The sequence below is a fragment of the Rhinopithecus bieti genome, unplaced genomic scaffold (genome assembly GCF_001698545.2).
Source record: "Rhinopithecus bieti isolate Rb0 unplaced genomic scaffold, ASM169854v2 scaffold_37914, whole genome shotgun sequence".
NCBI lineage: Eukaryota > Metazoa > Chordata > Mammalia > Primates > Cercopithecidae > Rhinopithecus > Rhinopithecus bieti.
This window is the reverse complement of record NW_016816274.1, coordinates 1692509-1717552: the sequence shown is the minus strand read 5'-3', so window position 1 is coordinate 1717552 and position 25044 is coordinate 1692509. Positions and strand designations below refer to the sequence as shown.

Below are 25044 nucleotides of genomic sequence, written 5' to 3'. Positions count from 1 at the left end.
GCTGGAATAAAAATGTGAAAGGCAAAAGTGCAATATGATATGTAAATTGTTTCCATGATCCATAGAGCTAAGGTTTGCTGAGATCTCTCTTTGTGTCAGACACTGTTAATAATTTTTGCATCCATTTCCTGATTTAATTGATCTTTTTTTCTGATTTTACATGATCACAAAATGGAGTTAAAGAAAATTGCCAAATATCCATAAATTATATAAATTAAATAATTGAGATGTTTTCCTGACTTTTAGCCAAACTGGGAACTATTTGAAGACACACTTGTTCACAAACGAACAAGTGTCCATTTGTTGAATGAATAGATGGAAGGATAAATGAGGGGACTCTTACTTGCAGTTGGTCTAGAAGTTAAGAATATTGTCTGTCTTTCCATACTCAAAATCTTAGAGGCCCTGAAGACCAGTCCAATGGTTCTCAAAGTGGTCCCTGGACAAGCAACATCAACATCCACCTCACCTGACAATTTGTTAGAAATGCAAATATTCTGGTCTCACCCCAGGTGTGCTGAATCAGAAATTCTTGGGGATGGGGCCCTGCAGTCTGTTTTAGCAAGCTCTCCAGGTGATACTAGTGCTGGCTGAGGTTTGCTAACCACTGATCTGAACCCATCTCTTCATTTTATAAATAAGGAAATAGACCCAAAGTAGTCAAGGTCCACATAGCTTCTCTGTGTCCTAAAGTCTTATCCCCCAGGGTAGGTTCTCAAATGCAATTGTTAGAAGAATATTCTTTATGGGCAGTGAAAATTACTAGAAAGGTAATTGTCCAACTTTTCTTTTTTTTTTTTTTTTTTGAGACGGAGTCTCGCTCTGTCACCCAGGCTGGAGTGCTGTGGCCGGATCTCAGCTCACTGCAAGCTCCGCCTCCCGGGTTCACGCCATACTCCTGCCTCAGCCTCCCGAATAGCTGGGACTACAAGCGCCCGCCACCTCGCCCGGCTAGTTTTTTGTAGTTTTTTTTAGTAGAGACGGGGTTTCACCATGTTAGCCAGGATGGTCTCGATCTCCTGACCTCGTGATCCGCCCGTCTCGGCCTCCCAAAGTGCTGGGATTACAGGCGTGAGCCACCGCGCCCGGCCCCAACTTTTACTTTTAATGATTTAGTGTAACATTGTGTTTTCAACTACCCACTCAGATATTGTTACTTGAACTCTAAGAGCCCAGGTTTCTGGTCAGTAATACGGAGACAGACACACTGTTTTACTGGTATGTTATAAAAGATAATTAAGCAAACTTCATAACGCAGTGTTGAAAATAAAGTATCACGTAAAATGTAGTTTATCAATTATCTTTCCACAAGCTCACTCTCCAAGGTTTGATTTTTACTTGCCTCTGGATCTCAATCACAGATGATACCTTTTTGTTGTACAATGTCTGTATCACTTACTGCATAGACCTTTCTTGCATCTATGCTTTGTCTTATTCTCCTAGGCTAATGGTGATGTTTTTAGCAAAGTACTATTTTCATAGTGGGTAGAAAATATTTGACTTAAGTATTGGTATTTTACAGGTTGCAAAGACTATGCTTATTAATAAAATCTATTAGTGTTTCTGCTAAATAAACCTTCATAGGATGGCCTTTACAAAAATGACAAATGAGAGAATGACACTCTACAACATGACTTATGAGACAAAGTATGAAATGTAGAAAAACTAGAAACATGCAAATTTGTATAGGAATATAATTTTCGATGTGGGCCAAGCTGCATGAATATTAAGTTGTACCTAATTCATATTGAGCTAAAACAAGGCATGGTTGAGAAGGCAGTACTAGCAAATGGAGTGAATTAAATTGATATTGTTTTGGAATTAAGAGTTCATCTGGCTATCATCCTGTTTGTATTTTGTCTTGTTTTTTAGCTTAAGTGGGATAATGAGGAAAAGGGTTAAATGCATTGTATGTGGCTAGGGAATATTGAATTATTGAGCTTGGGTTTTAGCAAGAACAAGGTGATTGAGCTATTTATTGAAACCAGTGGAGTCAGGTACTGTTAACAGCCAGCCTCTACAGAAAACTGGACGTCTCTCTGGGCAGCCAGGCATTCACTTCCCCCTTTTTTCTTCTTTTATAAAAAAAAAAGTTTCTACCATGTCTGTCTCTTCAGTCTAAGGGATATGTATATATAGTCTTCAAATGTATGGCTTTGGGTTCCTCTTTTTCCTAAAATCATGCTACTAAAACCTAGTTTTGTCATTATAGGCTTAATATGACAAAGTGCTTGACAACTCTAGATTCTAGAGCAACTGTTTTGTGATCCTCTGGGAAAAGACAACATGAATGTTCAGGTGCAGGCTTCACTTTTAATAGCAGGTTGAAAGGTATTTTTAGGTAACAAACCTGGGACCCCCGCAATGATCCAGTGTGGGATAGGTATAAAGCAAGAATGTAACTGTGCCTAACCGAAGTAAAGTGCTAGTCCCACTGCAGGGCACTGAGTCTAATCAGATTGGGTGAGGGTCGGGTGGGGGTGGCTGTGATGCAAATTGGTATCTTTGAGGCTCCGATCTGGGGAAGTGACAGTAGGAGGCCTCTGTCAGTCCTCAGGCAGCTGGAAACAACTGTATTCCTGAGCAGTTCACCTGGGATAAGGCAAGACGTGGGTCAGCGATCAGGCTCACTGGATGGAGCCTCCACTTCTTTAGTGGATAGCAGATGAGCATACATAACTCCTGGGTTAGGGCTGAGCCTACTCTCAGTGAGGAATTTGAAGCATAGTTAGGAAAATGACACCCACAGGAATGGGCAAACAGCCTGGGAATGGGGAAACATGTGATTGTGTTAGAGTGACCAACTCACCTGGTTTGCTCAGGACTTCTCCAGGGTCATCACAGAAAGTTTCATGCTATGGAAAATGTCTCAGTCCTGGCCAAATGGGAGTGGGCTACAAGTGGCCAGGAAGCATAAAAGGCCAAATTCTTTTTTTTTTGTTTTGTTTTGGTTTTTGTTTTTTTGAGACAGAGTCTCCCTCTGTCCCCCAGGCTGGAGTGCAGTGGCGTGATCTTGGCTCACTGCAAGCTCAGCCTACCAGGTTCACGCCATTCCCCTGCCTCAGCCTCCCGAGTAGCTGGGACTAGAGGCGCCCGCCACCACGCCTGGCTAATTTTTTGTGTTTTTAGTAGGGACGGGGTTCCACCGTGTTAGCCAGGATGGTCTCGATCTCCTGACCTTGTGATCCGCCCATCTCGGCCTCCCAAAGTGCTGGGATTACAGGTGTGAGCCACCGCGCCCGGCCAAGGGCCTAATTCTTACATATCCTGGCAAATATAGCAGACACAGGACTTTGACAGTGAGAGGAGGTCTAGAGAGTCCCCTGACTAGTGAGGACATTTATAGAGTGAGGCAGGAAGAGCCAACATGCTGGAAGTCCAAATTATCTCCAAATTGTCAGCCTGGGGCAGGAAGGGACTGAGCAGTCATTAGACTTTAGAGATATTCCAAAATAGAAGTTCGGCTTTGTTAGTCTGATAAATATTAAATGATAGCACTGAGTCCTTCCAAAATAATTAGAGGGTAAAAGAGTATCTGGCTAATGATAGCTGAGACAGCCTAGTCCAAAAAGCAGAATGCTCCATTGCTTCTACTTCTTATGATTTTTGCGTGCACACTCGTGCTGTCTAGAGTCAGAGAGCCCTCCCACCCCTTGTTGCAGTTCGTTTCGTTTGACCGGAATGAACAACAATCCTAAAGGCTGGAATTAGATTCACCTGCAGTTTACCCTCAATTTGCAGTCTTTCAGTCGTAAAAATGAGGGTTCTTTCCGTGTTAACTAGCCTTATTCTTGAGTGCAATTCGTTATTATAGCAAATTTAATTTTGCATGAAAAGCATGATAACTAATTACATACCATTTGCATACTCAGAACAAATTCCCAAAAATATTTGCATAAATTTCCTGATGTTCCGTTTGACTCTTTAACAACCTCATCATAGTAAATTGCCTTCCTACATTGATTTAACACATCTGCCTTGTCTAGGAGTGGCTGATTTTCATGAAAAATAGGGATTAGAATAGTTAAATTGCTATCCACTGGTAAGTGAACTGTCTGCGTTGCTATCCCAAATATGTACATTTTAAAAAGGAATTTCTGTCTTAGGTGACTGTCCCGATACAGAAAACTTACATGAGTCCAGGTGTCTTTTCATATCCCAAATAGCACATAGTCCACTCATTGAATGGTTTTAGCTGCATAAGGCTTTGAGAGGAGATACTTAAAAAAAAAAAAAAAGTAACCTCCCAGGTGCACCTGCATCATATTTATCATGGGTACTTCTCTCGTGCTGATCTTTAAAACGGCACCTACATCATTAAATACAAACAGGCTTCACAGCAGGGCAGCCATTGCTGGTTTTGCATTATTTTAATTAAACTTCAGTGTTTCACCTGATGCAAGGTCTGATTGCCCAGCCCTCTACCCTCCAAAATGAGATCTTTTGAAAAGAAACCTTGAATTGTTCATCAATGCTGATAGTAATTCAAATTCACTATAGCGTCAAATGATTTATCTTGAAAATGCAGGAGGTGGAAGGGGGCGGGGAAGGGGTGGCTCACACACCCGGAGTGAATGATTGCAATGATTGGTTAATTTGACTATTGAACAGTCATTCTTAAGGTGTAGTGGGATCAGAATCACCTGGAAGGCTCCTAAACCCATAAATTATTGGGCTCCTCCACTCCCAGAGTTCAGTGGGCCTGGGGAAAGACCAGAGAATTTGCATTTCTAATGAGTTTGCAGGTGATGCTAACAATGTTGGTCTGTGTCCACAGTGGGAGAACTGTTGCATTAGATCCTAATTGTTAGGATAATGTGTCTTTGTGAAGTGGGTGTTCAGTGGAGGCTAAAGGTACCATTTGGTCATCCCAGGTAGAACCCAGGGGAGCATACCAGCCGCCGTCAGGTGATGGGCAGCGCTGAGTTATTGCATTGCCGTTGCTCTTCCAAGGATGGACTGGCACAGAGACGGGGGCCCTGGGCACAAGGGCTTTCAAATGAAAAGTTGCTATATGTCCCATTTCTCTCCAGATTTTCCAATGAGAAGGTTCAAAGAGTGCCACAGCTATGTTGCATCACATATTTGGTTTGGCCCCTCAGGTGAGAAGAAACTTTTCTCCTGAACCAGATTCTCCACAGTCAGAACAAAATGGCTTTCAAATTACCTTTCAAACAAGACAGCAGTGCTATTTACTTCAGGTTGTATCAGCCCTCCAGGTTACCACCTATAAAAGCACTTTTTAATCACAGTATTGGTAATCATTTTATACCACGAGACATTTGTGGAACTGCTGAGGATAATCTCAAATTACTTCATATATTACAAGCTAGAGTTGAGAACAGAAGAAGCCAAGAAACAGGTTGTATTTAACGTCAGTGTCTTTATTGGAAAAAAGAGAAGTCTTTGCTACTGAGTTGTTTATTTTGGGTGGGGCAGGGGTGGGTATCTTCTACTTCATAAGTCCTTTCTCTCCATCTTCTTGAACCATCCTAAAAATCTTCCCTGAATGATTGGCAGTTGATTCAGTAGGCATGATTCTCCTGAAAGCTGTTTATGCTAGTATTAGAGAATAAACTATGGCATAGGCTCAGTCTCTGGAGGTAAAGTTGAAGAGAAAGGGGTGTTGTAGTATCAGGAGTGGCTATTTTCCCACTGTTTCCCCTTTCCACGTTCTTTCTTGACAGAGCTTGCTAAGATAGCAAACTAGAAAGAGGAGCTGCACAGTGAAAATATACCCAGCCCCCTGAAGAGATTCCTCTGTTTCCAGGAGGCAGAGGCCCTCATTCTTACTCTGCCACCTTTTTGTTTCCAGCTTGGCCTTTTCATGGTCAGATGTCAAGATCTGAAATAAGGATTGTCAGCCAGATGGGTCCTGCTTTGCACCTATACCCATTATACCAGTCCTGGTGTTGGCAATGGGCATCACATTGAAATACCAATTAACCAGTCCTCACGAAGCTAAGTGTCTTTCTATAGAGTTGGCCTCTTTGTGGAAGATGTTGGACAAGTTCAAGGGTTTTCAGCACTAAGTTCAGCTACAGCTGGGGAAGGATGCCTGGTTCTCCACATAACATTAGAAGCCCTCTGAGTTGGCAGCCCTGACTGGAGAGCAGGTTCTATTGAATAGGCCTACAGTGTCTGTGGGGAGGTGCCCATGAATTTCAGCCCTGGTGAGGCCTCCACACCTGCACAGAACCCAACCCCAAAACCTCACCCCAGCCTCATGGCTCTGCCTCCTTAGATGGAAACTAATCCTCAGTAGAGAACAGCTCTTTATCTTGAGTTCTAACTCTCCTACTAGTTGCTGGACGGAGGGGGGTGGCCGTGGAATACCATTCTTAAATATCACACAGACAATTGCCCAAGAGGCCCCTCCTGCTCTTATGTTCAATCTGAGCTTGCAGTTTTTCCCAGTTCAGTCCTCATCTTCATGGTAATTTTATCCTGGATGTGTTTTGGGTTCTGGTTTTGCAGCTTTTGTTAATCAAATTGAAACTTCTTTCTGACTTCCAGACTTCTTTATGACTTTTGGTTTGCTTTCATGTTCTATATTGGTGACACAGGTTTATTTTTTGTGAGGGCATATGCAAAATACTAGGTCTGAGAAGGTTTCTTTAGGCACTCCATCCTTTATTTCCCAAGGCCTGTGGCAGGGAAATAAATGCCTGTGGTCTCCTTAGTACATCTCTTCATATGGAGACAACATTTAGGGGTAAGAGGAAAACATGCTTGTCAGTTGTAGTGATTCACTTGTTCTGCTGCCTTTTTATTGGAGGAAATGCAACAAGATAGAGCTAGTGTTTCTTTTCACCAAGACAAGTCTAACGGTGTTCAACTGCTTAATACGAACAATAGCCTGCAGCAGGAGAACTCAGATCCGGTCCATTACTTTTGTCTTCACATTTTACCATGAAAATAGAGACATAAATGTGATCAGATCCTGGGCACCACCCGTCCCCACCAAGAGGCAGTAGAGGCAGTCTTTGAAATACCTCACTCCAGGAAGAATGTTTGTTCCTCCAGGATGATTTATGTTCAGTGCCCGTAAGTGAGAAATGCACTTTAACAGGCAACACACTGAAATCTGCACATTCATGAATGCTTTCTGGCTTAGAAAATAAAGTCCAAGCAAGGTTTATGTGTTAGTGCATAAATGTATAATCTCCTCACGCTGCAGGAAATAGCCTCTTTCTTGAGGGAAATCTCTTAAAGATAAATATAAAAATGAAACAAAAATTTTAAATAGTTTGACGGTCCTCTTGTGTGGCAAAAGGCGTCTTCCTGGAATAGGCGGTCTAAGTTTTCTTAAAAGAGTTCCTAGATCCAACATGAGGAGCACCATCTGCTCTGTTTCTAAAATGTCTTCATGTTTATCACCTTGTTCCCAATCTCATTTGAATGTCAAGAGACTCCAAGGCCCTGACTCACTTTGGTAGAACAGGTGTTGAAGGTGTTTCAGGGAAAGGTTTGGTGTGTTGATTGCATGATGGTTGTGGCAGTTGGTTTGTTTTGTTGCGTTAAGTCACTGGAAATAACCAGAAATTCTATTTGGGAGACCATTCTGCAAAAGTGCCCCAAAGAGAACTGGCAACATCTTCCTACAACATCTTCCTATTCTTGTTAAAGTTAGATCTCTGGGTCCCATTTTATTCCCAGACTTACTGAACCTGAATCTCTAGGATAGGACCTGGAATGCACCCTTTTCCCAAGGGCTTCCATAGCCCCATGGCCTCTTGAAGACTGATCTTCAAGAATCACATGATATTTATGATATTTTCTGAAAAAGCTTTGTTCTTACTTGTTCTCCCTACCCTTGGCATAAAATTTTGTCTTCATTCTTCACCTTTCCCCAAGCTCTACCCCAAGTGGGGTATTTGGAGAGGTTCCTCCACCGAAACTGTTTTTGTCAGGCCACTAATGACCTCTCTATTGGCCAATTTGCGGGCCTGTCTTACTTGACCACTGATTGTATTTAACACTACCTTCTTAGAACACCTTCTCCTATTCTTCCCTCACTGGCCTCTCCTTCATTTACTTTTTTTGTTTTCTCTCCTACAAACCTCCAAGTAGTGGGTCCTTTTTTCTTTAGTATAGTTCCTTCCTTAGGTAATCTCATTTGATGTAATGGCTCCGTGTTTATATCCTTACACACTGGAATCCAAAATTCTTGAGCACTAACGACCTGGTTGACATCTGCTCTTTCGTATGTAATGACATAGCAAACTTCACGGCCAAAGGAGAACAATTTATTCAACACCCCTTGTACAAACTTACCCCTTTCTTAGTTTTCCCTCTGTCAATAAATAGCACATTATCCAACAGCTCAGGCCCAAAACCAAATATTATTTTGATTTTTATTTTATTTCATATCCCACATTCAATCCATCAGGAAGTTCTGTTACCTCCATCTTCAAAACAGATTCTGAATCCAGCAACTTAGCATGATTCTCCCGGTGACCGCCCTAGTCAAAGTGACGATGATCTCCTTCCAGTGGCCTCAGCTGGTCTCCTTTCTCCTTGCTCCTGCCCCTGCCTGCTACTCCTTCAGTCAACAGCAGCCTGAAGGATCCTTTCAAGACTTAAGTGAGACCATTTGACTCCTCAAATCAAATCCCAGTGCAATTGTTCCCTATGTCACTGAGAACAAAAGGCAAAGTTCCTACAAGGGCTTAGGCAACTGTGGTGACCATCCTCCTCCCCTCACCACATCTCTGCACTCCAGCCACACTGGCCTCTGTGCTGTTCCTGCAACATGCCAGCACACACTCCTGCCCCCAAAGTCCTTTATACTGGTTTTCTCTGCCTAGAATGAGCCTCCCAGAGTAGCCACCTGGGTTAGTTCCCTCACTTCCTGTAGGTGTTTGCTCAAATGTCTTCAGTATGGCCTTCCTCCAGCAGTCTATGTTAACGCCACCCCTCTACTTCAGCCCTTCCTTTCCTTTTCTCTGTTTTGTTTTTCCACTTACCTCCACTTATTTTGTCTGTCTCCTTCACAAAAATGTTACCTTCATGCAGGCAGAGACTTGTCTGCACTGTACATGGCTGTATTGCCCAGACCTTGAAGAGTGCCTGAACATAATTAGCCCTTGAAAATATTCGTAGAATAATTGGATCTGGCATTATTTACATTGGCCTTATTAATCTCTTTAAGAGGACAGTGGGTGGTAATCGGGCCAATCAGTAAACTAATCCTGGTTACTATAATCCAGTGATTTGCAGAGTGGTCCCCAGACCAGCAGCATTAGAATCACCTGGGAGCTTCTCACAGATGCAAATTTTCAGGCTCCATTGCATGCCCACTGAATCAAACTCTGGGGTCAGGGCCCAGTAATCTGTGTTTTAACTAGCCCACCAGGTGACTCAGATGAACAGATGGGAGCCGTAAGTAGCAGCAAACAAATGTGTTCTCCGTACTTAATGCCATAACCCAATTCCAGTGCACTGATTTCTAGAAATGCCTTGCCACCTATTATTTGCAGGTCTTGTGCTAGGTGCTGGGATTGCAAAGAATTCATAACTTGGCCTGTTCAGAAAAAGCAAGGAGCCTGGCTTCACTGGACTCCCAGGGTAGCTTTGGGGAATGATGGGAGAGAAAATTAGAACATACCTGGCCAGATTTTGAATGGTATTGATAATCGTAGGCTCAGGGGGTCCTGATATACTGTAGTGAGTGAAATGGCATTCCGTGATCCAGTATTTGGGTAGAAGGAAATGTATGAAAGTACAGTGTACTGATGCAATGGATCATTGGTCAATTCCTGCTATGTGTGGATGTAATACTGGGATTTAAATTAGTCTTTGAACTTTCCATGGCCAAATTCTTTCATGTAGAGTAGCTGGGGACCCAAGACTTTTCACTCATATAAGGCTCCACTGGTGTTTCTCCATCAAGTGAAAAATAGAGGTTGAAATGAGGACTCGGCTAACTATGTCATTTGTATTTTATGGTGGCTTTTAAAATATATACAATCTACTGGCATGCTGACAAATGATATGTTACTGACTTGCAGAACTTGAGGATAGATTGAATTAGTTTTTATTTCTACCTCAGAAAAAAAAAAAAATAAGCGAACTTATTTTTTTCCACCTAAATGAATTCCTTCATTTGACCAATATGTTTTTATCTCCCAAGCTGCTATAAGAACAATATTTAAGAAAATGATACAGGCTGCTGAGAAATACAATAGTTACTATTTTGCTTAAAATTAAGTATAACTCTTTTTACCTAAGAAAGAATATCTAAGTATTAGAGCATCTTTTTCAAATATAACCAAAAGTTGTTTAACTTATGTGTAGATTTATGTCATTACAATTAACAGAGTAGACTACTGAATGGGAGAATACAACTTAACTTCTGCCCTTACCCTCATTGCACTAGGACAGGGAAATCAAAGTGGAACCAAAGCCAAACTTACACAGATGCCCAATTAGTACGAATCTGAAAGCTCATTGCTTGATTTTGTTTTATGGCTTTGCATCTAGCCAGATTCCCCCCAACACACACTACAAATTGGTGGAGAGGGCTGTGGTGGAGGGGGTCATTCTGTAGCTAGTTTCCATCTAACCAACATAAAATTCACTCTGAGGGCAGTTAGCTGTGGGAAGGGCATTCTTTAGGGCAGTGAAAAAATGTGCTGAACTGAGCAAAAACAGACTTTTAAAGTCTGTTATTGTCTGACCCTAAGCAAATTACTTAACCATAATCTGAGCATTAGTTTTCTAAATTGAAATGGTGACCATGACTCAAAGATGTTGTGAGGCTTAAATGAGAATGGTTGTCAAAGTGCTTTGGAAAACTATAACATCTACAAACAACATCAATCAATCAAGTAATATAGAGATGACTGCTGCTTTGTATTTCACTGTTTGCCATGTTAACTTTCAAAAGAATTGACCAATATTTCTATTACTTGTTACATAGGCTAAGTGTACAGTAAAAAAGAAAGCCCAAAATGCAGTGTTTTAAATAAGTAGGAATTTATTTCTATCTTATTTAGGTCAAAGGGAGGTAGAAAGACTAGGGTCAGTGGATAGGTGCTCTAAGAACTATCACTTTAGCTATCCTTTGCGTGTAGGACTGTCTCTGAGCCCAAGGCGTCACTGTTTCTGGCCAGGGGAAGAGTGCACAATGGGCCATATGTTGTCTTTAGGCTGGGGATTTCCTGGATATTGCACAAACCATTTCTGCTTACCTCTCTTCGGCTTGAACTCAGGCACGTGTTCACCTCAAGCAGCACAGGAGGCTGGGAAACGTAATTTCTAGCTTGGGAGCAGTGTGTCCAGCTAGAACTGGGGAGAGTTGGGGGATTTTTTTTAAAAGGGGAAAAATATATAATAGGGAACAGTTAAGCAGTATCCAACAAATTGAAGTATGTTTTACTCTGAAGATCTGCTAAGCTGTACTCGTAGTCTGATCTGCATTAGTCTACTGCCTTGATACCAAATAGCAGGTCACGAGGCTTTTCAATGGTTTCATGTGCTCTCTGACTATATTCTGTCACTGTTAATTTATATTGATGAAATTTTCATATATGACAGAGGTTATAAAGAGATGTTTTCACTCTATGCGGTTTGCTAGTCATCATGCTATCAGTTATCTCTCCATTTGAAAGCAAATTTTGGTTGTGAATTTTACTGTGTTGAAATTTTTGACAGCTCCTATGATTTACATGCCATAGATGAGCAATGTACCTAAATTTTCTTCAGAGTTGCAAGATTAGAAAAACACACTGATTTTGTAAAATTATCAATAGCTTGTCTTTGGAATGTCATTTCTGGCTTGTACCAATAGAATAAAATTATGAGTATACAGTAATTTAGAAAACTGCTAGGATTAAATATATATATATTTGGTGTCTGCTTCCCAGTTTCTGGCACAGAACTCCTAAAACCCTTGTAGATAGGGTACTAGGAGAACCTTTTGTTCTAATATTTGGTCTTTGGCTCCTGGTTTCTGACACAGAGTTCCTAAAACCTTTCTTATTTTCTGAGTGATAACGTCTGACACAGAGCTCTTAAATCCCTTAGAATTTTCCGGGTGATAGGAGCATCTTTTGTTCTATTTAGAAGACTCTTTGTGGGCTTCTGGATAGCCTCAGGATGGGGGCTCGTTGCCAGGGGAACCAACCATGTGATTAAAGGGTTGGAACTTTCAGCCCTACCTACCAAGCTCTGGGTGAGTTGACCACCAATGGCCACTGATGTAATCAGTCATTCCTACATAATGCATCCTCCATAAAACCCAAGAGGACTGGGCTCAAGGGGCTTCCAGATAGCTGAACTCATGGAAGTTCCTGGAGGGCAGTGTGCCAGGAGAGAGCATGGAAGCCCTGAACCCCTTCTCCCATACCTCGTCCTATGCAGCTCTTCCATCTAGCTGTTTATCTGTATCATTTGCAGTCTCACTTACAATAAATGGGTAAACCTAAGTAAAATGCCTCCTTGAGTTCTGTGAACTGCTGTAGCAAATTTATCAAGCATGAGGAGGTTGTGGTGGGAACCCTGATTTATAGCTGGCTGGTCAGAATTATAGGTGGCAGCCCACTGTAGTACTTGTGATTGGTGTCTGAAGTCAGGAGCAGTCTTGTGTGACTGAGCCCTTACCTTGAGGGATCTGATGCTATCTCCAGGTAGATGGTGTCAGAATTGAGTTAAATTATAGGACACCTAGTTGGTGTCTGTTGGAGAATTGTTTGGTTGATATATAGGGAAAGATTCCCATTCATCTGGTGTCAGAAACATCACATTGAGTGGCGCATGAGAGAGGAGAGGGAAAACGAAACAAAAACACTGTTTCTGCTGTCTTGTCATGATTGCCTAATGTTTCGATGATCATCAAAACCTTTTCAAGTAAAAGTTTTGGAAGACCGAGACAACTTATAGACTAATCTCAGATTCTCTTATGAGCCTGGTTACATCCAGCCAATTAATTCACTCTTTCACTTACTCAACACACCCTTGAGTGCTTGAGATGTTCAAGGGCTATGGTAGGTGTTGGAGGATACAGAAATGAAGGATGACATACTTGAAAGAGTGTGCGGCACATCCAAACGGACCTGTTTGGGAAATAGCCATACTCACAGGATTGGACCTCCAGAGTGTGAATGACCAGCATGGGCCATGCTGAACCTCAGAGTAATGGAATACAGGGAGACACTTTCAGAGAATACCAGGGAGGAAGAGTATGGTTTTAAAATGTGAAGTTCTACAGGTACTGGTCATAAGATAAGGACCAAGCAAAATCCTGAGATTCCACCTTATGGAGGCCATCAGTGGCTTTAATGGGGAAGCTCCACTAGAAAGTCTGCCTTAGATAGAGGCAAGGTTGCAGCTGTTTGAGGAGGGAATGGAAAAGAGGAATTCAAGACGGCTGATGCTAAGATGGCAACAGGAGGATGGATCTGTTCAAGCTGGGACTCCTAAATTGATTTGCTCATGGTGTTTAACATTTAAAAAAGTCTCTTTGGAAGAATTTATACTGGTACAGATGCCAGTTAATTATGGGACACCTTTGTATTTATTACCTTGTCTGTATAATTCCCAAAGTGGGTATTTTATTTGAGTTTTTTACATTCACCATGCAGGTATACCTTTCTATTAAGAGATGCCCCCCCTACCTTAAAAATTACTTTGTTGTGGTAGTTAGTCATTTCCTAATTGCAGAGAGTTCTGTTGATTTGAACAGCTGGCCGCCTCGCCGGTGCTGCTTTGCCCAAAGGTGAATTGGGGATTCTATGTTACTAGTCACAAAATTGCTGGCAGGATTTCACAAGCTCTGCCATAAGTTATGCTGATTATAATGCGAAGATTATTTGGAGGGATTTTTGGGTCTCTGCAAGCTTTGATATACGATTTTATTTTAAACTCCACTTAAGATGAATGATACTTAAGATCCTCACATCATTAGAATTCATTTATAATGGGCCTCTCTCAGAACTGACCTACTTCAGACAATAGGAGATTCACATTAAATGGGCTTATGCTACAAAGACATGCAATGTTCAGTATATCTATAAACCTCTAATCACTTTAAATGTTTCATACTGATTGCCCTGAAACATGTGCATTAAAAGAAGTGAAAGGCAAACTTCCTGAAATATATCTCTAAAATGATTCTAATTTGCATAAGTTTGAGCCAAGGAACAGATGTCTTTTTAATGCTGTACCTTTGTAAAATTTTTAAAACATAAAATATGACTTGGTGTAACTTGGTACCCCCCGCCTTCAGCCCCCTTAATCCCAACTTTGGTGAAATGCTTTTATCAGAACACTAATGAGGGCAAGTGGAAAGGGGGGTTCATTGTTTCAAACATGAGTCTAGCTTTAGAATAATATAAAGGAAATGGTTTCCTTGTGGCATTTCAGATCAAGCTTTCTAAAATTTATAATCAAATCTTAATGAACATTATTTTCTGGTACGGTATTTTCTATGTAATATCCATTACTTTAAATTTTGTAATGAGCATATAGTTTTTAAAAACTATAGACAAAGAAAAAATATACAGAAGAAAATTAAATTAGCCCATATTACCATTTACTGTAGGATATTAATCTTTCATATACATTTTCTAAATAGTGATGAGAGAGATTATGTAGTTTTTTATCCTGCTTTCACTTAGCATTACACTGTTTTCTAGTTTATTATGTATTCTTTACAAAGTTTAAGAATTGTATTTCTTCGAATGAAAAAAGCATGCTTTATTTTAATTATTTCTATAGTTTTGGAAAATAAGACATACCTAGTCTTTCCATATTGTCACAAATAATATTTCGATAAATATTGTTTGCTTTAATCTGATTATTTCCTCAGGCTGATTTCTAGACAGGGAGTTTCTAGATCAAAAGGGCACGATGTCTTAAAATCACATGTATCACCAAATTGCTTTCCCCAATTGTGCATACACAGGAAAAACACACCGTTATACTTAAGCATTTTTTATTATCAAGTCAAAAATAGAACAATAATTTCTTCCCCTGTATTCAAAGTGATTTATGCACCCTTCTATTAATAGTTCCCTCTTTCTTTCCCTCTTGTCCTCTTTCTGCCCATCACAAAATAGATAATGTATATTCTACTTTTCTTTCTGGGATTTTATGTTTATTTTATAATTACTTTTTAAAACATCTGTTTGGCTGAATTAACCTCTTTTGAAGCCTCTTTTTATATTGTGAATTCCTATTTTTTATTCTTTGCTCAGGTATTACATATGTGCATATATACTTATACATGCATGTGTACATATACTTATCTGGCACACAGACACCTTTTGGTTATGCATATGTGTATCTTTAAGTTTTTAATGGAAAGATGTAGGTCCTATATTTTACGAATTCATGAATGCCTGAGAATGTCTTTCTGTTGCTTTGTTACATAGGAGCTACTTAATTGGGAGTAATATTTATGGTTCGTCTATAAACTAATTTCGATGGGCATTTGGGGTGGCTGTAAGCTATGGAGCTAATGTGGTTTTGCTCCTTGTTAGGCTATAAGCATTCAAGCAAGCCCCCCATTTTTGCTTTCACTATTTTTATTCAACTCTTGTGCCAATAGACATGTGGTTTGTTTTCCATTAACTCTACCTGGAAAGTGATGAATCCTTTCGATGTGCATAATCACGTCCTCATCTTTTCCCCTGTGCTGAAATATTTCTTTATCCCTTTGTTTGTTGTTTGCATCTCAAATCTTATCAAGTACTCAAATGCTATCATTATTTGGCAAACCAATATTTTCTGGCCTGTTTATCAATCATGTCTGCATTCATTTTTATCCTTATCCTTTATTTCTTAATTTAGTTACAGGTTAAGTTTATCTTCCTCAGGACTGTATGTATGTTTTCATTGTCAATTCTACTATTTATTGTATCTAAGGTAGGTTTTGTAATTCTAAGAGAAACCAGTAGAATAGGATATTCATCAAGTTAGTAGTAACAATAGTTTTATAATGTCTTTGTGCGGAATGAGGTAGGAAGTTGCATGCTGAACAAAGCAAGGCTTGGGAAATAGACATTTTTCATAGATAATGTGTTAGGAATAGTGAACACTGACATCAAGGAAGATGTGGATATGGTTGTTTATTTTTTCTCCCTGGATTACATCATGCTTACTCTTCACTAACTGAATGATACATACACTAATTGACTTATACTGTAGAACTAGGAGAAGAGGAATATGTAAGTACCTGGCCTGGGTTGGGGAATTTGATTATTTCCCAAAAGAGATATTGAGAAATAGACTTTCATCTGTATGAACAATTCAGCACCAATACACCAAAATCTGTTGCCTGTTGTCTCTGAAGCACCATTTCATGATGAGGAGAGTCACCTCATAATAAAAATCACAGGACAGTAATAAATAGGTTTCCATTCTGCGAGTACAGTCTATGTTGCCTTAAAATTCTTAGCTCACTGAGCCCCTTCTTTATTTTATGTCATTTTATTATCTTGGCCGCTCACCCTATTATCTTGTAAAATCTAACTCTGCTGTCTTTTCATCTCAACATTTAAAAAAAAAAATCTTCCTTCACATGTGTCAGAGAGACCACATCTTTCTGGATACTAGTGAACATGTGAAGGCTCTTTCTAAAATGCTTTCATATCTTTCTTACGTAAATAATTTTCAGAATCACACCCTCTTTTATGATTAAGGATCATGTTCTCTCTCTTGTCCTACAGTACTTGTTCATGGGTTCCATGGTGCATTTTTTCAGTTTACTCTGAAAAAAATCTATCTGGACCTTTTCTTTCTGCCTTTGCAGGCATGCTGGGATACTGGAGTCTCTGTACAATAACCTTCTCTGTGTACTTGCTCCCAAAGCTGTTGCAGCCACTATGCCTACAGCATTTTACTTATGGTGACCATAGTTTTCTCTTAACTACTGCCAGCCCCAGTGCTACCACCCTCCATTGTTTTCTTGGAGTTAATCTCCAAAGGGATCCACAAAATTCCCCCTAGGAGTAATTCTATTTTATAATCTTGTGATAGTGTTTTCACATTAGGTAACTAACTTTTCCAGTTCAGGGTCCGAAAATGATACAGGTATGAAGGTACTTCCTAAGTTCTTTCAGGTTGAGCAAAAACAATTTCACTTAACAAAAAATATATGTAAGATGCATGTCTCTTTTCCCAATCCATTTGTGTTAGCCTTATATTGAGGCAATACCTTAATAAATAAGTAAAATATATTGAATGTTGGAAGTAAGAGTGCCATAGAGAAAAAATATAGCTGAAAAGAGGGATAAAGAATCAATAATCTTAGTTTCCCATTTTTAAGTGGTTTAAGATTTGTCATCATAGTTGTTTATATGGAAAATAGGATAAAGCTAGTTTAAATGGAAGCAGCTAATATTTTTATTTGAAATAACTTTGAAATCACAAGCCAGTGACAACTACATTCAATGATTAGAGATCAGTATTATCAATCTCTGCCTAACTGCCTATTCTAATATTTAGTGTGTATAACCTAAGAACTGTACACTTAAAAGTCTTGAAGTTTGGCAAGAGAAGAGAAAATGAAAAATGGCTTCACCTTGTAAAGTGATCTTCCTTTTGAAAAGAGGTATATAATACTCTGAAAAAGGCCATGCTTGCTATTTGGCAGCCATGATGGATGGATGTACTTAAACTTCTTGTTTAACACTTACAATGCCTCCATAAATGAAGCATTATTTATGCCTCTGACAAAGATGAAGAAACTAAGGCTTAGAGAGATTTAATAATGTGACCAGGGAACATAGCTAGTAAGTATCAAAACCAGGATTTGAACCTAAGTCTCTTTGATACTGAAGTCTTATTTGTCATCACTACACCTTTCCGCTTCAACCTCTCACTTGAGATAATCAGAATGAACAAAATGACAAGTCCAAGCTGCTTTCTAAGACTTGCACCTGATTTGGTCCTGCCTACCTCGCCAACTTCATTTGAGACCCAGTATCCCTGAGTCCCTGTTCCCAGAACCCACTGGCTTCCTTCTGTTCCTCCAACAGCACATTTCAGGACCTTTGCATATGGTGTTTTCTCTGCCTGCAGTGTCTGGCTCCCTTTTCTCTATATGGTTTCCTTCTCTTCCAAGTCTTAGCTCAAATATCACTTGGTCGGAGTCTTCTTCCGGAGTCCTCACGTGACATAGCTGCTCCTCCCAAAGTCTTTCCTACTACCTGTTTACTTCATAGCATGTAGCCAATGTGAAACCAATCTGTTCATTTATTCAGTATGCCCCTTTGACAGACTGTAAGCTCCTTGAGGTCAGTGGCTTTCCCCCTCTTGGTGATTACCATATCTGCAGCACTTAGAACAGCTCTTGGCATCTAACAGATGTTTAAACATAGTTGTTAAATGAGGAAAAAATGAATAACTTTAAGATCTGTACATTTATTTCTACTTGGGAACAATGTATTTAGTTTTTCTTGGCTGAACATATTTAAGAATTCATGTATTTGATAGTGTCCAGTGTTCTAAATCATGGTTTAGCCTTGGTCAGGACACTTAAAAGCATAACCACGTATGCTGCATCTTCCTGCAGTAGCAGAGATTTCTGCTTTGTTTTTAACATTCCCAGTGGTCTTGTTTAAATAACTTTTCAGTAGTCACCTGAAAATAAGTGTTTATTCAATAAGCATAAAACTTCTTAGCTAATTAGCTATAACAGAATCACAGTATCTTAGAATCGCAACAGTTTCTAGCTAGACAAGGACTTAGTATACCCTCTAGTCTAGCAAACATTTTGGAAAGGTAAAAAGGCTTTTCAAGGCCACACGGGTAGATCCAGGATCAAAAGAAATCAGGACTGGTCCCTTTCCATTATATGGGGTCAACGCCTATCTTTCTCTCAGCCCCTCACCTTATTGTAGTGAATATTTCTTTAAGAGCAATACATCATATATAGCATTTCATAAGAAACCTACATTTCTGAAAGGAAAATATCACTGTTAATCAAAGTTCTCAGTTTATTTCAAATCTATAGAAATGGAACAGTAGCTGTCATGGGTGCCTTAACATCGAAATCATTGCATACTATTCCATCGAAGGCTGCTATAATGTAGAAGCAGAGGCCTGCAGGGTAGACTTCAAAACAGAAAGGGAATAAAATACCAGATTCAGAGCAAAACAATATAAAATGATTTGTATAGGTCGTATTTTCTCCAGGTTAGCAAAGGAAACACCATTGCATATGAGCCTCGTATGCAGAAATCACAAATTAAATCCATTGTAATAATCTATGGATTTTTCTGCTTACTTCTCACGTGACACATGAATTATTTATTTTTTTTTTCAGATACATTTCAGGAAAATAGTTTGATTTAGAGAAATAAATTTACATATACATTTCTATAGAGCAGAACACACCATACTTTTCATGTCTTTTTAGAAGCCAAAGATTTATGTTTAAGAATTAAAAAAAAAATACTGTTTTGTGTGTATATATGGAGCTGAAGAAAAATGGACATGTCCATTAGTGTATACAAGTACCCAGTGAATATGGGTATATATTATATTTATATAAAATATTCTATATAGTTTAAAAACATTACTTTTGCTGGGACATGACTGTCATAAGACCAGTAAAATCAAGAACTGTTTTGTCTATTTTTTTTTCTATGGTGGGCAGAAACATTTGTATACAGTAGAACACAGACCCCAGTTTAGATGACTATGAAATTTAGGCCTTTTTTTCTGTGAGTAAGAGGATCGTAATGCTGACTCAGTGTAACAACCGTTCTCTTCTGTGATTTGTTTACAAAACTATCATAGGATATGAGAAAAATAGTATTTACATATGATTGTAAGTCACAGAAGCAGAGAATCTAGAACCGGAAGGGAACTAGGGATAATCTTTCGAAAATACTCCTTGTAGAGATAAGGACAGAGTCTCAGCATGCTGGGGCTGTGGTAGCGAGGTTTCATCTGTCTTTGTCTGCTTGTGCAGGAATACATGGACTCCAATAAATACATTGAGCATCTGCTGAGTCAGCTCGAAGAGCAACACAGGAGTCTCTGGAGGTGAGTTTAATTCATGTTCTTATTTGTTTGTTCATGCAGCATCCTTTAGAGCTTTGTTGATCTAAAATATTTCAGTTAGACTACAGAATGTATACTAAGTACTTGTCTCACTAAAAACTGTTAGATTCTAAGAAACTGTCGTCCTGGAATGGCAAAGCTGTAATGTGGAAGCTAGAACCCAAATTCTTTGATCGTTGCTTACTTCAAGATTTATTTAAGTTTTTCTCTAGTTAAAAAGTAGAACATTGCTGCTTCAAAGTCCAGCTTCTCTTCACATTAAAGGGGAATATTTTAATAATGCTGTTGTACAGCTATCCAATATTTAGTTTTTATTCTACATAGAGGGTTCTGACACTAGGTAAGGAAAATGTCTGAGAAGGTTTCTGCATGCATATTGGAAATGGGAGATTAATATCACAGAAGTCATATTGCCAAGTGATTCATTCCCTGGGGCCTCTTAGGAATTGAGATTGGCAAAGATGGTTGTAATATTATTATTTAGCTTTTTAGGGCACGTGCCATTATGTCTTTTGTAGGTGCTGCTATAGAACTTAAATTTCCTTTTTGAAGTTCCTACAGCTCTTACTTACTTTTTGAAATAAATATGCTGGTACTTAAATACATGATGCCTCACATTGCACCAAAATTGTTTTATTAAGTACATTTGTCTCACCAACCCTCAGTAAGCCCCTAAAGTCATTAATTAATTAATTAATTAATTATTGAGACAGAGTTTTGCTCTTGTTGCCCAGGCTGGAGTGCGATGGCAGGATCTTGGCTTACCACAGCCTCCACCTCCCAGGTTTAAGCAGTTCTCCTACCTCAGTCTCCCATGTAGCTGGGATTACAGGTGCCTGCCACCATGCCCAGCTAATTTTCTTATATTTTTAGTAGAGATGGCGTTTCACCATGTTGGCCAGGCTGGTCTCGAACTCTTGACCTCAGGTGATCCACCCGCATCGGCCTCCCAAAGTGCTGAGATTACAAGTGTGAGCCACCGGGCCCAGTCCCTTTATTTCTTTTCATCTCCTTGCAGCATGGGGAGAGTGCTCTCTCTGTACACAGAGATGGCAGGTAAACATTTACTAACTCTCTTGTTTTCTTGCTAGACTTCATCCAAATCCATCACCATTGGGCTCCTTGCCAGGCTGGGTTGCCTCTTCTTGTTGCACCATTGTAAAAATTCTAATAACCTCGAAATGTATCTTCTTTCAGGAGTTCTAGGTCTTGGGTAAAGTACTATATAGTTTAATATGTTATATTCTTATATTCGTTTTTCTACTGGAAGACAGACCTCTGATTATAGTAACAGAGAATATTCTATTTCTATACATAGAAAAACTGCTGGTAGGATACAACAAAATTCAGTGAAGTCTGTTTGACACTAATGGACACACCAGTTAATTTTATGTAATTGATGCAATATTTGCTAGATTTGTTTTTGAGAACTGTACCCTGATTCTGATAGTTTTCTTTTGCGAACCAATGTATTAATTAAATCAACAATAATGTATGTATGGTTGTGTCCTTTTAATTATATCTTCTATAGATCTCTTGTAAAGTAATTTTAAAAACTGTATAACCAATATAATGTTTTATTTCAACTATTTATATAGAATATTTTATTTTTCCCATCTTCCTAAAGAAAATTTTACAAAACAAAATGAACGCCATCTGATGAAAGAAATTTAGAGTTTAATTTGGTTAGTAAGTGTATCTTACATGCATTATTATAGATGAATAATGGTTTCATGGGCTCTTTGAACCAAAATAACCGGCATGGAAAGGGCTATTTTTCTTACTTTCTTGAGGTAGCTAATAAAAACCTAGGTCTTCTCAGATATGATTAAATTAAACTTCCATTTCAGGCATGGAGTTAACATAAAGTGAGAGCTTAGAATTTTGTGTATAGTTACTTCCATTTTCCTTCAGAAATGGAATTATTACTGCTGAGGAAGCAAAGCCTTATATATAGTGTCAGAGGATCTAATAAAAATACTCCATTTAAATAACAATAGAAGGTAATAATGACACTTGGATAGTCAGAATAATTCCAGTGAAAAGATGGAAATGGGTGGTATTGAAAGAAAATGAACCCCAATAATAGCAGATTTATATACTATTTATTGAATCATGAAATTACTTTTGATTATATTTTTGCCAACAGATCCTGACTTCACTGACTTAAAGTGACAGGCTTTATGATGGTTATTACAATATCATGACAACAACTGTAGCCAAATTGTTTTTAGAGAACAATATGTGAGTGACAGTGAACAGTGTAGGAAATCCTTTCTGGTTATGATTAAATTTTTAAATGCTTATTCATAAGTTAGAATAGAATCTACGATATACAGAGGATCATGGGAATAGCATGTCATGTTCACAAGCACAACCAGATTGCCTGAAGTTAAACAAATGCTCCCATAAATCAGTATAGGCTCCTTCTCTGATTTTATATGCCTTTGATTTGTGGCTGCTACCATTGTCATGGAGTAGTGGGCTATTTGTCATTGATGCTAATGTTAACTGATGGCCTTCCATTTATACTGGAGCTAACTTATAACTTAGAGTCAAGTTCTGAATATCTAGATCTTCCAATAATAATAGTGGTCAGGATTAATTTATGGCTACCACCTTTGAGGACTGATCAAAAGCATGGTTGAAACAGAGCATACTCTTGTTGCCACTTGGTGAATGATAAGACTTGCATAAATAATATAGGATTAGGTGCAAAGATTAAAAAGTTTCCTTTTCTTCATGGAGGAGGCTGCTAGCCTTTCACCAAGTTTAGTTGGTTCTTATAGCATAACCATCTGCTGTGACCAAAAAAAATATGTTGCAATAACACTTTTGAGATAACTGGTTATTTTGGGGTCCTGTCTAATATTCTACAGAAATAGACCTACAATCTATCTCTGCGTTTTCAAGTTGCAAAGGAATTTGTGGAGTTTATAAATAACTGTCTAGCAGGGAGCAGTCCTATAACTCAATTGTCTTTTTGATAGTAACAAATCCTTCCTAAAGAAGAAAACTCAGAATTCATCTAAAGAAGAGAATGGAGTCAGAGTCTAGAACTTAGTCTAAGACTTGAGTATAAGTTGGGGTGAGTTTAATCTGCTCTGTATCTCCCTGCTTGATTTAAAACACACACACACACACACACACACACACACACACACACAGCGACAACCTGTATACTAGTTCAGGTTGAAACACAACCATAATTTCCTGTACCTTTATTTGTTCTAATGTGAAAAGTTAGTATTTGGAGAAAAAGGATTTTTTTATATCATTTTTTACTATTTCTGATTTGGCTAAATATATTTGTGACTGACAAGAAACATAAAAGAGTGCTGAAAATGTCTCTCCTACCATGTGATAAAAAATCTTTATCCATTTGTGGCCTCATATTAAGAGTTTAAAATAAACAGACAGTTGGAAAATACAAATTGAATTTATGAATGCTTATGGCATTGAAATTACTTTCAAGCCACAAAAGTAAAATTATGTATAAAAAAGTGAGAGCAGCATAATACTATACAATAGGAAGAAAACTGGACTGGAGGTTTTGGGGACTTGGACTCTTGTCTGGCCTGCAAAAACTGGCTGCTGGATAACAACTCTGAAATGAAGTTTTCTTATCTGTGAAAAGAAGGTATTCATATAGCCAGTAATTAAGATTACTCAGCACTGAGATTATGAAATGGTGTCTAGAATATTATATTGCATTTATAAAACATGTTTTTTAATAACACTTAAATATTATGCAATGATACAGCTACATAATACATATATCATAGAAAGCTTCAAAGAACATGAGGATAAATGACTAATGTAACAATCTAACAATTTGCCAGTAGCTCAAGAAGATAATGTCCAAGTATTCACTTCAGATATTCTTTCTTTTCGTGTTAATGGGAGACTGGAGTTTTACAACTACCCAAATCAGCCTCCTCCAAGATTCAGAGGCCAGACTTTTTAGAAAATAGTTTGATGGTGGGGGTAGGGATGTTAGAGAATGGGGAGTGCTGATTGGTTGTTTTGGGATGAAATCATAGGGAGTCGAAGCTGTCTTCTTGCACTGAGTCAGTTCCAGAGTGGGGGCTGCAAGACCTGAGGAGCCAGTTCACCACTCTGGATGGTACCTGTTGATCCATGAGAGTGCAGGGTCTGAAAAAACACCTCAAATACCAATCTTTGGTTTTGCCATAATGATGTTACTCATACGAGCAACTAGGGAGGTGAGGAATCTTGTGGCCTCTGGCTGCATGACTCCTGAGCCATAATTTCTAATCTTGTAGTTAATTTGTTAGTTTTATAAAGGCAGTTGGTCTGGTCCCCAGGCAAGGAGGGGTCTGTTTCAGGAAAGGACCATTATCATCTTTGTTTTGTTTCAAATGTTCATAAGTCAAACTGGTGCGAGTTTTATCAAAAGTCTTACGGTAATGAAGAATGAGTAAGTAGGTCTGCGTGGTCAAAATCAAATGACAAAATCTACTGAATGCAGAGTGCTAGCTACCAATCACAGATTCCAGATCACCTAAGCCTCATTTGAACAAGCTATATCTGCACTAGGGTTTCTCAACCAAGGCACTGTCGACATTTGGGGACAGACAATTCTTCGTCATAGGGGACGATGTTTAGGATGATCCCTGGCTTTTACACCACCTGCCCGTAGTACCCCTCAGTTGTGACAACAAAAATGTCTCTGGGCATATTTCAAGGGTTCCCTAAGGGACAAAATCATCCCCTTTCCCAGTTGAGCATCAGTGATCTAAATAATCTATGCAGGCATTTTCCTGAGTATGTTCCAAGGAACACCAATATTCCGTGTCACTATGTCATAGATACTTTAAGAAAAATGAAGGTACTCCATGGTCAAATAAATTTTAAAAATTTTAGATAAAACCAAGTATTAAACATTTTGTTTTAATTGTAGAACTTCTTAGAGCCATTAATCCTACTAACATGTGCTACGTATATGCAAATATTGGATATGAAATATCATTTTTACTTTAAAAATAAAACTCTGAATCCTATCTT

General features: G+C 38.8%; 1 protein-coding gene across 1 annotated transcript in view; it reads left to right on the top strand.

Annotated features, from left to right (window-relative positions):
* Positions 1 to 25044, top strand: part of NCKAP5 (NCK associated protein 5) — an 830344-nt gene that overhangs the window by 234032 nt on the left and 571268 nt on the right. Inside the window, exon 3 of the mRNA XM_017854739.1 lies at positions 19925 to 19998. Within this exon, the coding sequence (XP_017710228.1) occupies positions 19925 to 19998 (74 nt within the window). The remainder of the gene's footprint in view (positions 1 to 19924; positions 19999 to 25044) is intronic.